General features: G+C 34.0%; 1 protein-coding gene across 1 annotated transcript; it reads right to left on the bottom strand.

The window, feature by feature from the left end:
• Window positions 1–220: 220 nt before the first annotated feature.
• On the bottom strand, window positions 221–2,092 carry LOC116130333 (sugar transporter ERD6-like 11). Its single transcript, XM_031416079.1, has 10 exons — window positions 1,783–2,092; window positions 1,620–1,682; window positions 1,432–1,521; window positions 1,292–1,351; window positions 1,062–1,127; window positions 914–979; window positions 754–829; window positions 608–672; window positions 445–537; window positions 221–325 (listed from the first exon to the last, which is right to left on the bottom strand). The coding sequence occupies exons 1-10, from the start codon at window positions 1,960–1,962 to the stop codon at window positions 221–223; spliced, it is 864 nt and encodes a 287-aa protein (XP_031271939.1). The 5' UTR covers window positions 1,963–2,092.
• Between the last annotated feature and the right edge of the window lie 11,478 nt (window positions 2,093–13,570).

Raw genomic sequence — 13,570 nt, 5'->3', positions numbered from 1 at the left:
GGTTATCCCATGTATTAGATTAAGTATATATCCCTCACGCCTTATTATGTATAAGTTCAGATTTAGCCGTTAGCGACGGCCAAAGTATAATTAAGTAATGTTGTAAAATTATAATTAATTAACTAATCATTTAACTATAATGTAATGTTATAATTGATTGAGTATAATATTTAAATAGTAATTAAATTTATTAATTTTTATCAATTTACCACGTATAAGTTCATTTTCTGTTTTTTATACGCACGGTGACTGAATAGGCATATTTATGCTGGAAAAGGCTAAAAGATCTATCCTCTGATTGCCTCACAAAGACCTCTGTATAAGCCTGCTCAGACAATAGAAAACACATATATATCTGAACCATAATTTATACACATAAAATATATTAAACTTCAGAATGAGAAAATTTAGTTGAATTTCAAGATACAAATGTGGAAACTTCACTTTTATGTTAGCGGCCTCTTGAGAATTATCAGATTTCTTACTCCTAAGCCGCTGCAGAGTGGTGTATAATTCTTTCCCTCGACCAACAAATGCCTGCAGGATATTTTATTGATTAAAAAAGCACTTTATGCTTGGTTTGAAAAAAATCAGGAATAGGACTCACCAGCCATCTAGGGGATTCAGGAATGAAGAATATACCAAAAAATTGCACAAAGCATGGAAAAACAGCTGAAATTTTGACAGTATAGAACACACATTATTCTAAATAGGAAATACTATAAGCTACAAGTAAGTAAAAGAATATGTTACCAATTAGAGCCAAGATGCGCCAGGACACAAGAGTTCCAAGAACATATGTTAGGGAGAAGCCACAAGTAAGCATCAACTGTAGGCATCACAGAATATTTATTAAGAAGTACAATGAGTTGGACTTATGGAACACATTCTGCAATAGTTGAATTAATTTTACCTGATTAGCCGATGTTAAGGCTCCTCGAATATTGTTTGGTGAAATTTCCGCAATATATCTAGGCCCCTGCCTTGTAACAAGAATGCAAGTGCTGTTATGCATCAACCATATAAATTGACTACTATACAATGAAAATTTTATATAATACCGCATAAGAAATGATTGCAATTCCAAATCCCAGAGACACTCTTCCCAGATCCAGTGACCAAGCCGCCTGTCAACAAGCATTTTAATTATCAACCTCGTCAAGGAAAGAAAATTAACTGATATATAGCAGTACATTGATTAAGAATCTAAGATTTAAGGCCTCGCAACCGACAGCTGCTTATTAATTTAAGTACAATTGCGGAGAGGAAATTATATCAAACAGAAATGCACCTGGGAGAATGCTATAGTTAGCCAGCCAAAGATGAAGAAAAAATCTGCCAGCCACATTCCCTGCTTGACAGGATCACTAAATTATTGGAAAAGTTAGTGAGGCTTATAGTGATATCTAAAAATGTAACAGAGAAACTTACTCCTCTCCGACCAATGAGGTCAGTTATTTCCCCATTTATTAATGAACCTAGAAGTGCTCCAATCGCTAATACAGAAACAAAAACAGAATACTGCACAATGAGAAGAATTCAACATGTCACAAACAGGGTACTTGAGTTGGATAGCTAGTAAAAAAAAAGGTGTAACCAAAAAATTAATATATGCTTACTGCTGCTACTGAGAGGCCGAGATCCTTCATGATTCCAGATTCAGCAGGCGACGAATATCCTGTCTAAAAAGCAGTCGTATAAACAGTTATATACTTGCTAATGAAGTGTCTACTGGATTCTGACACCCAGTTGAGAGTCTCTAACTTAAATTATGTTACTTACTGCACAGCCAAAGGCAAAGTAACTGCACATGGTAATGAAAGTGCTGAAAAAAACGACAGGTGTAGCGGAAGAATCAGTTTGATCAGTTGTGTCATCGCCATTGCCAATGCTACTAACAATATGAGCAGGTTCAAGAATTGAAGAGCTTGGCAGCAGTCCTTCCAGGTTTTCTCTCCCCATATTATCTTTTCTTGTAAGAGCATAAAAGAGAAAAGGGAACAAGAAGAGTAACAGATAGGATTTCTTCTTCCCTCTTTATTTTGGCCTTTACGACATTCAGAGGAGTCACAAGTCTCTGCTAACTCCTAAAGCATATGGTAAGCATCTATTCAAATTTCATAGAGAGTGACCACTCATTTAACTTTTATAATTTTCAGATGCAGCAGGTCCCGCAGTGCACTGCTTTCTATATACAGATCAAAATGCCTTTCTTATAATTCTTTAGAATCTTTTCTTTTTTCAGATGCAGCAGGTCCCGCAGTGCACTGCTTTCTATATACAGATCAAAATGCCTTTCTGATAATTCCTTAGAATCTTTTCTTTTTTTCCTAAAAACTTGTAAAAAAATCAATGGAACTGTTTTTAGCCCCCACCTAATTCATTTTTACCTCCCACTTTCAAATTCATTTTTTGTTTTAACAAATTTAACCTTAATTTAAATTACTAAAAATAATATTCAATTTCTAAATACACGCATACTCTAATATCTTTAAGCGTATAATGAGATGCATAGACTATAAAATTCTAGTAATCTTTGCGGATCCATGCATTGTCTTTTGATTCTGGGCTTTTTTATGTTGCTATTGTTCTAAACGGCGAACTAGAAATTTTACATATATGGATTCAATCATTCATATGACGTAAATCTGTCCTGTATAACTGTCTTTATGCATGTGAACAATATTCCCCATTTCAAGTTGTCGATTATGTATTAGCTAGGTGGCGTTACCATTATTCATATGTCAGTGCTTGATTGACAGAACACAATAATTGGAAAGAGAGATTACATGAACCACTATGAGATTGAACACCCCTCTCAAGGAGATTTGAATAATAAATTTCTAATAAAAAAAATTTACCACAACGGTAACAGTAGTTCTTCTGATTCTTTTATTGCTGATGGTTTTGGTGTACAAAAGGGTCTTGGAGGGGGATAAAAGTGGTGTTTGGATTGAATGGATGTAATGGGTTTTGTTGGTTTCAATTTGCTAATACTGTAATAAATATTGAGATAGAACTGACAGACTAAACACCGACTAAATCACCTATGAACAAGGAACAAGATACACACAAAGACATTTGAAACTCATTTATGCTGCAGATTGAAGGGTGACACCAATGTCAAAGATGAACCTAAAACTTTATTCTTGAAAACGAATCAGTAGTACAAATTGAGTTTGTAAACAAGATAGAGATAAGGAGTGGGGAGCAAATTGAAACCTCAGCTCCCTCCCAGTTAATTTTCCTCACCTACCCACCTGTGAATCAGTGCTTGATTGACAAAATACAATAATTGGAAAGAGCTATTACATGACCCACTCTGAGATTGAACATCCCTCTCAAGAAGATTCGAATAATAAATTTCTAATCAAAAAATTTACTACAACGGTAACAGTAGCCGTAAATAAACCTTTCTTTCTTACTTCTTCGATTACACCCAGGCAGCAACTTCTTCTCCCTTCGATTTTCACATTCTCAACTGGAGATAATCTCACCCCTCCTATCTTGCTTCTATATGCTCCATTCTCTTACTATTATACTAAAAGTTTTAGTCACTTACCAAGTTGATTACACCTAAGCGGAATGGGTTCCTAAGTTGATTGAGTGTCCATTTATCATAAACGTAAAGCAATCAAATATGAACCAAAATAAATAATATCAGATTTTTACGTGGTTTGGCAAAATGCATACATTCATGGGACCTAGAATGAAGCTAATCCACTATAGCATACTTTTCAATTTAATTACAAAGTTAAAGATTAAGGCTTCGTTTGCTTCACATATTGGGAAAACTTTTTTAGTTTTCCCAAAAAAATTAAGTTTGTTTCACCTATTTTCCAAAATATAATTTTAAATTTTTTAATTTCCTTTAATTAAACAATCCCCAAAAAAATTTTAGAAATTGACAAAAACACCCCAGCAACCCAAATTTACCAGATTCCGACCACCACTGTCAGAAGCTAGCCGGAATTTGAGGTAATGGCGCACTACCGATTGAATCTAGCCAGAGCTGATAGTGTGCTAATCTAGCCTTTTCCGGCCAAAGATCTGACCGTCAATGGCCAGATCTTTGGCTGTTGACAGTCGTCAACAACGGCCAAGATAGGGTCGTCGTTGACCATCAACGACGGCCGTATCTTTGGCCGTCGTTGGGAAAGGCCATATCGACCCACGACCGGCAAGATCCAGTCAGTCATGCTCCGATACGGTGACTCCGGCCACCCTCAGGTAGTGGTTGCCGGTTGTCCTTATTTAATGGGTGGGTTGGGGGTGTTTTTGTTAACTTTTAATATTTTATTATAGGAGTGTTTAGTAAATAAACAAACATAGGAGGTATTTTTATTAATTTTCAAATCCTACATCGTAATACCCGCCCAATTCAACTTTTTTCAAAAAAACTTTTCTAAAAAATATAAAAAAGTGAACCAAACGGAGCCTAAGACTCAATTGCAAGAACACTCCCCTGTTTTGTAATGCTTCAATCTCTACCCTTTGGTCAAACTAAGTACTACTGTAGCTAGCTCCATGAACCCAAAATACCTGGTCAATGTTGAGCTCCTCTCAAGGTACAACAATGAAGATCCACTTCGGTTGAACAAGCTCAACAAGCTTCAAATCTCATCTACATAACCAAATGTATAGAGAAGGACATTTTCAAGGAACTTTGTTGAATTGTATTTGTAAGCTTAACTAAGCATAAAAAACTGATAAAAACAAAAGAAAACTTTAGAAATATTCAAAGTACTTTCTAGGAAATAATCAGGCTTAAAAACCAATAGCATTGGAGAAGAGTTTATATAAAGAAAATTCAGCCACTGCAAAGGGACAGGTGGCTAACAAGAAAACTTTATGAAAAGTTTATTCCATTTCTCTTGGGACCACCAATCAAAGAGAATAAACTTTCTAGCTCATTGTGTGACAATTTGATAAGTGTTATGGACCACAACAATAACTCATAAAGAGAATAATGACAGCTCATGAGAATATTGAAATACAAAACGTATTTTAACAAAAAAATCTACCAGATGCATTGTGACCACTCTGACTCTAAGATGCTCACAAGATATAACAGAAGAATAACTTAATTGAAGGTGGTCACTTTGACAGAAGGTCAACACATTGGAAATTTAAACAGAATGATTGTGCTAAAGACAAAGTAAGGTGTTCATACTATGACTAGTGTCACCACACTAGATTCATAAGTTGACAAAATAACTTACATAGACAATTCTTTTTGTTGTAACAATATATGCAAATCCATGGCAATTTTTAAGTATTGTTGTTTGTGAAAGGTGTTTAATGGAGTTTCAATTACAATGTGTTTAATTGAAGAATTGTATGTTTCAATTCATTGATATCAACTACAACAGACATTATACAGGGAGAGAACGATCCACTAAATCGCCTAATTATGTCAGTTATAGATTACACAATATACTGACATAATTAGAAGACTATACAATATCAGGAGTATCTAAGACTGACAAAAATAGGAGATTACTAAATATTTAGTGTATCTCAACACTCCCCCTCAAGTTGGATCATAGATGTCAAACTTGCCCAACTTGTCTAAGACTTGTGAGAATATACATTTAGAGATAGCTTTGGTAAGAATGTCTACCAATTGATCCTCTGATCGAATCTTGGGCAATTAAATAATCTTTTCATCCAGTTTTTCCTTGATGAAAAGTCTATCTACTTCAACATGTTTGGTACGATCATGTTGAACTAGATTGTGAGCAATATCACATGTTGCTTTATTGTCACAATACAACTGGATTGGTTGATAGCCCAAATCTTGCAAGAGAAATCTTAGTCACAAAACTTCACAGATCCCAAGTGCCATTCCCCTAGATTCTCCTTTAGTGCTTAAGCATGCCACACCATTATGTTTTTTGCTTCTTCATGTCACTAGATTGCCACCTACAAAGGTGAAATAACTAGAAGTAGATCATATGTTATCCACAGCTCTAGCCTAATCAGCATCAGTATATGCATTCACATTTTGGTAATCCTTATTTTTAGAAAATAACAGGCTAAAAAACTGAGAAAAACAGCATGTTAGGCCTTTGCGACTTTTTGCTCATTTTTTCCACAGATTTCTAGCAGGCTCGAGAATGCTATTTACTGATTGGATGGTAAAGAAAACACTCAAAAAATAATCCTTGATTCACCCATAATTAAGATCCATTATATGCTAAAAAACTAAGTAAAACAAGGCACAAGGCCCATACTACATTTCACTTATTTTATCAACAAATTTTCAACAAGCTCGAGCATGCTATTTACCTAACCTCAGTATTGATTAGACGATAAAGAGAATACTCCAAAAATGGACCTCGATTCACCCATAATCGAGATTCATTATAGGCCAAAAAACTGAGTAAAACGGGGTTTCAGGCCAATACGGCTTTTTGCTCATTTTATCAACAGGTTTTCAAAAGGCTCGAGTATGATATTTACCTAGCCTCAATATTGATTATATGATAATGAAAAAGCTCCAAAAATAGTCTACGATTCACCCATAATCAAGATCCACTACAGGTTGAAAAATTGAGTAAAACGGGGCATCCGGCCTATGTGACTTTTTGCTTGTTTTATCAACAGATTTTTGATAGGCTCAAGCATGCTATTTACCTAACCTCAGTATTGATTAGATGGAGAAGAAAATACTCCAAAAATAGTCCTCAATTCACTTATAATTGAGATCTATTACAGGCTGATAAACTGAGTAAAATGGGGTATTAGGCCTATGCAACTTTTCTATTTGTTTTATCAATAGATTTTTGACAAGCTTGAGCATGCTATTTACCTAACCTCAATATTTATTAGACATAAAAGAAAATGCTCCAATACTAGTCCTCGATTCACCGATAATCGAGATCCACCATAAGCTGAAAAACTGAGTAAAATGAGGTATCAAGCCTATGCGGCTTTACTATTCGTTTTATCAATAGATTTTTGACAGACTCAAGCATTTGTTTACCTAACCTCGGTATTGATTAGACAACAAAGAAAACGCTCCAAAAATAGTCATTGATTCACCCATAATTGAGATCCATTATAGTCTAAAAAAACCAAGTAAAATGGGGTATCAGGCCTATACGCTTTTTTGCTCCTTTTATCAATAGATTTTTTACAGGCTCAAGCATGCTATTTACCTAACCTTAGTATTGATTGGACAGTAATGAAAATGCTCCAAAAATAGTCATCGATTCACCCACAACCGAGATCCATTACAGGCTGAAAAGCTAAGTAAAATAGGGTATCGGGCGTATGTGTCTTTTTGCTCGTTCTATCAATAGATTTTTGAAAGGCTCGAGCATGATATTTACCTAACCTCGGTATCGATTAACAAAAATGCTCCAAAAATAGTCCCCGATTCACCCATAATCGAGATCCAATACAGGCTAAAAAACTGAGTAAAACGGGGTATCAGGCCTATGCGGCTTTTTGCTCGTTTGATCAATGGATTTTTGACAAGCTTGATAATACGGTTTACTTAACCTCAGTATTTCTTACTGGTAAATAAAACGCTCAAAAATAGTCTTTGATTCACCCATAATATCCATTACAGGTTGAAAAACTGAGTAAAATGGGGTATCGGGCCTATGCGACCTTTGCTCATTTTATCAATAGATTTTTGACAAGCTCGAGCATGCTATTTACCTAACCTCAATATTAATTAGACGGTAATAAAATGCTCCAAAAATTTTCCTTGGTTCACCTATAATCGAGATCCAATACATGTTGAAAAACTAAGTAAAATGAGGTATTGAGCCTATGCGGGTTTTTGCTCATTTTATCAACATATTTTTTGACAAGCTCGAGCACGCTATTTACCTAACCTTAGTATTTATTAGAAAAAAAAAATGCTCCAAAAATAGTCCCCAATTCACCCATAATTGAGATCCATTACAGGTTGAAAAAATGAGTAAAACGGTCTATCGGGCCTATGCGGCTTTTATGTTTGTTCTATCCACATATTTTTGACAGGTTGGAGCATGCTATTTGCCTAACCTCAATATTGATTAGATAGAATAAAAGGCTCAAAAATAGTCCTCGACTCACCCATAATCGACATCCATTGCAGGCTGAAAAACTAAGTAAAATGGGGTATCGAGCCTATCCGGCTTTTATGTTTGTTGTATCCACAAATTTTTAATAGGCCCAAGCATGATATTTACCTAACCTCAGTAATGATTAGACAGTAAAGAAAAAAAATCCAAAAATAGTCCTCCATTCACCCAGACTCGAGATCCATTACAAGCTGAAAAACTAAGGAAAACAGGATGTCGAGCCTATGTGGCGTTTTGCTAATTTTATCCATGGAGTATCAATAGGCTAGAGCATGCTATTTACTTAAAATTAGTATTGATTTGAAGAAAAGGAAAACGCTCCAAAAATAGTCCTCGATTCACCCATAATCGAGCTAAAAAATTAAGTGAAACGGGGCATCGGGCCTATGTGGCTTTTTACTCGTTTTATCAATTAATTTTTGATAGGCTGAATCATGCAATTTACCTAACCTCAGTATTGATTAGATGGTAAAGAAAAAGCTCAAAAAATAGTCCTCAATTCACCCATAATTGAGATCCATTGTAGGCTAAAAAACTAAGTAAACGGGGTATCAGGCCTATGCAACTTTTTGCTCGTTTTACCAATAGATTTTCAACAGGATTGTGCATGCTATTTACCTAACCTCATTAATGATTAGGAGGAAATGAAATCACTCCAAAAATAGTCCTTGATTCACCCATAATCGATATCCATTACAAACTGAAAAACTGAGTAAAATAGGGTATAGGCCAATACGGCTTTTTTGCTCGTTTTAGCAACACATTTTTTATAGGCTCGGGCACGCTATTTACCTAACCATAGTATTGATTAGATAGAAAAGAAAATACTCCAAAACTAGTCCTCAATTCACCTGTAATCGAGTTCTATTACAAGCTAAAAAATTGAGTAAAACGGGGTATTGGCCCTATGCTACTTTTCTTTTAGTTGTATTCACTGATTTTTGATAGACTCAAGTATGCTATTTACCTAACCTCGGTATTGATTAGACAACAAATAAATTGATCCAATAATAGTCCTCGACTCACCCATAATCGAGATCCATTACAGGTTGAAAAACCAAGTAAAACGAGCTATCAGGCCTATGCAGTTTTTTGCTCATTTTATCAACATATTTTCGACAAGCTCAAGCATGCTATTTACCTAACCTTAGTATTTCATAGATGGAGAAGAAAAAACTCCAAAAAGAGTCTTCAATTCACCCATAATCGAGATCCATTACAGGCTGAAAAACTAAGTAAAACAGGGTATCAGGCCTATATGGCTTTTCTGTTTGTTTCATCAATAGATTTTTGACAGGCTCGAGCATGCTATTTACTTAACCTCAGTATGGATTAGATGGTAAAGAAAACGCTCCAAAAATTTTCCTCAATTCACCGATAATCAAGATCCAATATAGGCTAAAAAACTAAGGAAAATGGGGTATTGGCTTATACAGCTTTTTGCTTGTTTTATCAACAAATTTTCAGCGGGCTCAAGCATGCTATTTACCTAAGCTTAGTATTGATTAGAAGAAAAATAAAATGCTCCAAAAATAGTCCTCAATTCACCCATAATCGAGATCCGATACAGGTTAAAAATTTGAGTAAAATGGAGTATCAGGCTTATGTAGCCTTTTGCTCGTTTTACCAATAGATTTTTGACAGCCTCAAGCATGATATTTACCTAACCTCAATCAATTATTGTTAGAGTGGGTGGCCTAGAGCCAATCAATTATTATAGAATGACTCTTTGTAATAATGTTTATTTATCAATAAAAGACATTTTCTTCTATATCATGTAAATCATAATTATATATATTGATATATGTCCTTAGGATGGTAGAACCGTGACGAGGGTATCAAGTGTTTCAAATCTTGATAGTGAGAATGCTATGATCACATATGGTGGCTATTCTAGAAATGTCCATAGTCCCAATATTTTTCTGACCAAGAACACAAATAATACGGTAAGGCTATCATAATGTTGAACGACCCTATTGAAAGATAGTGGCTGATCTCACTTGTCAAGGTTGTTTGGTAACACCTGGGGCAACACATGGGTGCTTGCTGTAAGCAAGTTCATTGGACAGACTCACCAGAGGATTCCATATGGATGGTAACCCTAGTGTCTATGGAATAAATCCTCTAATAAATGGTGGTGCATGTGATCCTTAAACTTGAGATCACCAGAGTGCCTTCTGCACCAATTGGTGTAGTTTGACACTAGCCCAGCGTAATTCTACTTAGGACTATTAGAACGCTAGTGATTGGCTACATCAAGAAGTGTATCAGGACTATGGTGCATCGACAAAGGGTTCATCATTCCTGGGTACGGAAGAATTTATCTCACAGCACAATTCAGTAAATGGCAAGGACACTAAATTTGTGGGCACAGTGGGATTGAGTTGTTACTCAATCTAATTTATTATCCCAGTCATTGTTCCTGTAATTGAATATAATGATATCTGAGGTTGACACTATTTTTGTACCTTAGCCTTGATGAGTTAGTGAATGATGAAAGGATTTGATTGCACAATAACCATATCGTTGATAGGTAGCTATTTTGCTGAATTTGAATCTATCAGGTAGCCATTATGCCTTGCTAGGGGCCAATCTTGGTCTGTGTGTAGTGAGACAATTGATTGGTGTCAATCGTGAGACTACATGTCACACACTTAGAAGATAATTTAAGAAACAATATGTGAAAGGTATTTTCGTCTTTTAAGACAAAAGGGTATTTTAGTAATCTCACAGAGTAATTAAATTTGTTAAGGTTATTGCATGTATTAAATTTTAATATTGAAATTAAAATTGGTGACATTATATTTAAATATGTGTGTGCATATATTTAAATGGATTATTATTATGATTAAATGTTAATATATTTTAATATATTAATATTTATGAGTTTTTAATAATAATAATAATAATTAATAATTAATAATTGATAATTAAAATACCAATTTAGCTTGTTTGGCTACAAGGCTGGATTAGAGTTGGAACCCATGACTATTCCTAAGTGGAATAGGGTTGTAATTAGCTACACTATATAAGGGCAACTTAAAGTAAAACGTATAGAGATAATTTCAATAAATTGAAAAACCCAAGCCACCCTACATGTTTTTCATCAATTTTTGTTGGAGAAAAAAAAAATTATGTTCTTTGATTCTTGAAGCCATCAAGAGGATCTAGCAAATCATCTTTTTTGTTCTTCGGATTATCTTCGTGTGGATCAACGTTCGTTCAATTCCAATCTCAAATCGGTAGCAACATCAAAACCTTGAAAGAGCCTCCAAACGTTGGTATTTTATTCTAAATCCTTGTATGGATTTTTGTTGATTTCAATATGAAACATGTAAAACGTACATTAATCAAACCCTAGTCATGAGAACAATAGTAATCGATGAGCAACAATTTTTGTTTTTTTGCTGCGTTGTACCTCGATTTACTAACAACGGTATCAGCGCCTAGGGTTTTGATAATATATATCTTAATTAAATTGAACTGATTGGTTTCCTATATTGATTGCTAGAATTGCATGTTTAGGTTTTTTTCAATCTATTCAATTGTTTAAATGTTGATGAATGTGTATAGGTTCGTTTTCACGTTTTAACACATGAATAGTTTTGGATATACGATTTGAGTCGCGGTGTTGAGTTTCATAGAGCTAGAAAAACCAGCACACATTGCAGCGAAATAATCCTTTGCCATGGCATGATCGGGTAAGTGATTGGAACGCACAAACAAGCTGTAGTGAAATAAAACTTCGTCACGGCATAACAACGTTGTGAGATTGCGTATCGTGCGATTTGAGCCGCAATGTTTTTTTTTTTTTTTTTNAAATTTTCATAATTTTGAAACCTTTTGTTTTATTTTTATTTTTTTTAATGTGAGTTCAGTAATATTGTATGGCACGAAGGGTCTTGAATTTTATTAAAAATTGAACTTTTGACCGTCCATTTCACAGTCTCCAATTTATTAGATTAAATGCAGGGATTCACAGATCAAGCCTTGTGATGAACCCAATGTTATATACAACTAATTATAATCGACATGTGTTAAATATGTTAATGACTGACTTTAAAGATACTTGCAATGTCGGTGTGGATCAATTACTTAATGTTTCAGGAAATGAAATTATGAAAGGATGAGAGAAAAGTAATTGTTATTTCAATGTTTCCAAGAATAGAAGTTGGAAAGTAGGAATTAATTTATTGTAATAATTAATTTATTGGAAAGTTGGAAAGTAGGAATTAATTTATTGTAATAATTAAATTGCTTAAAGTTACCCGTTTTATCTCCTAAAGTTACAAGTTAATCCCTTATTGTAAGTACATGCTTTTTTCTTGCGTCAAACGTTTATTACCCAAAGTTGCAAGTGTAATCCCTTTTTGCAAGTGTTAGAACCTTTTGCAACATATTGATTTTTAACACATTTTCATACAAAGGCATATCCTTTTATCTCATTTGTGCCAAAAAATGAATATGCTAATTCATATTGTGATAAAATAGCTATGGGATAACAAATGTTTTTTGTAACTGATCTGGATGTTGTATGTGGATAAAATAGATAGAGCTGGATAATAAATGTTTTATATATATTGATTAGAATGTTATGTGGATAAAAAAGAGAAAGCTGGATAAAAAAATGTTTTTTTGTATATTGATTTGAATGTTGTGTGGATAAAATAGAGAGAACTGTAAAAAAATATGTTTTCCATATATCAATGTTTTATGTATATGTACTCTGAATATTGATAACAAAGTATTTTTTTTTTCCTTAAATACTCTTAATCACCTTAAATCATGATTATATATATCTATATATACAATATTATGTGTATAAAGTCTCGTATAGAATGTTTTAATATATATTTATATAGGTAATCAAGTATAAAGTCTTGTATAGAATGTAAGGGTGGCAAAATCATTTTTGGCTCCTAAACCATATTTTTTAGAGGGAAAACAATTTACATCATTGACATTGCGAAAGGATGAGAGAGAAGTAATTATTACTTCAATGTTTCCAAGAATAGAGGTTGGAAAGTAGGAATTAATTTATTGGAAAGTTGGAAAGTAGGAAGTGTAATCCATTTTATCTCCCAAAGTTGCAAGTGTAATCCCTTATTGCAAGTACTTGTTTTTTTCTTCTGTCAGACCTTTATCACCCGCCAAAGTTGCAAGTGTAATCCCTTATTGCAAGTGTAAGAACCATTTGCAACACATTGATTTTCAACACATTTTCATACAAAGGCACACCCTTTTATCTCATTTTTGCCAACAAATGAATATATTAGTTCATATTGTGATAAAACAGTTGTTGAATAAAAAATGTTTTTTGTAATTGATCTGAATGTTGTGTGGATAAAATAGATAGAGTTGGATAAAAAATGTTTTATGTATATTGCTTGGATGTTGTGTGGAAAAAAANGAGCATGCTATTTACCTAACTCAATATTGATTAGATAGAAAAGAAAACTCACCAAAAATAATCATCCATTCACCCATAA

This window comes from Pistacia vera, unplaced genomic scaffold (genome assembly GCF_008641045.1).
Source record: "Pistacia vera cultivar Batoury unplaced genomic scaffold, PisVer_v2 Contig22, whole genome shotgun sequence".
Classification (NCBI taxonomy): Eukaryota; Viridiplantae; Streptophyta; class Magnoliopsida; order Sapindales; family Anacardiaceae; genus Pistacia; species Pistacia vera.
This window is presented reverse-complemented; position numbering and strand designations above follow the sequence as displayed.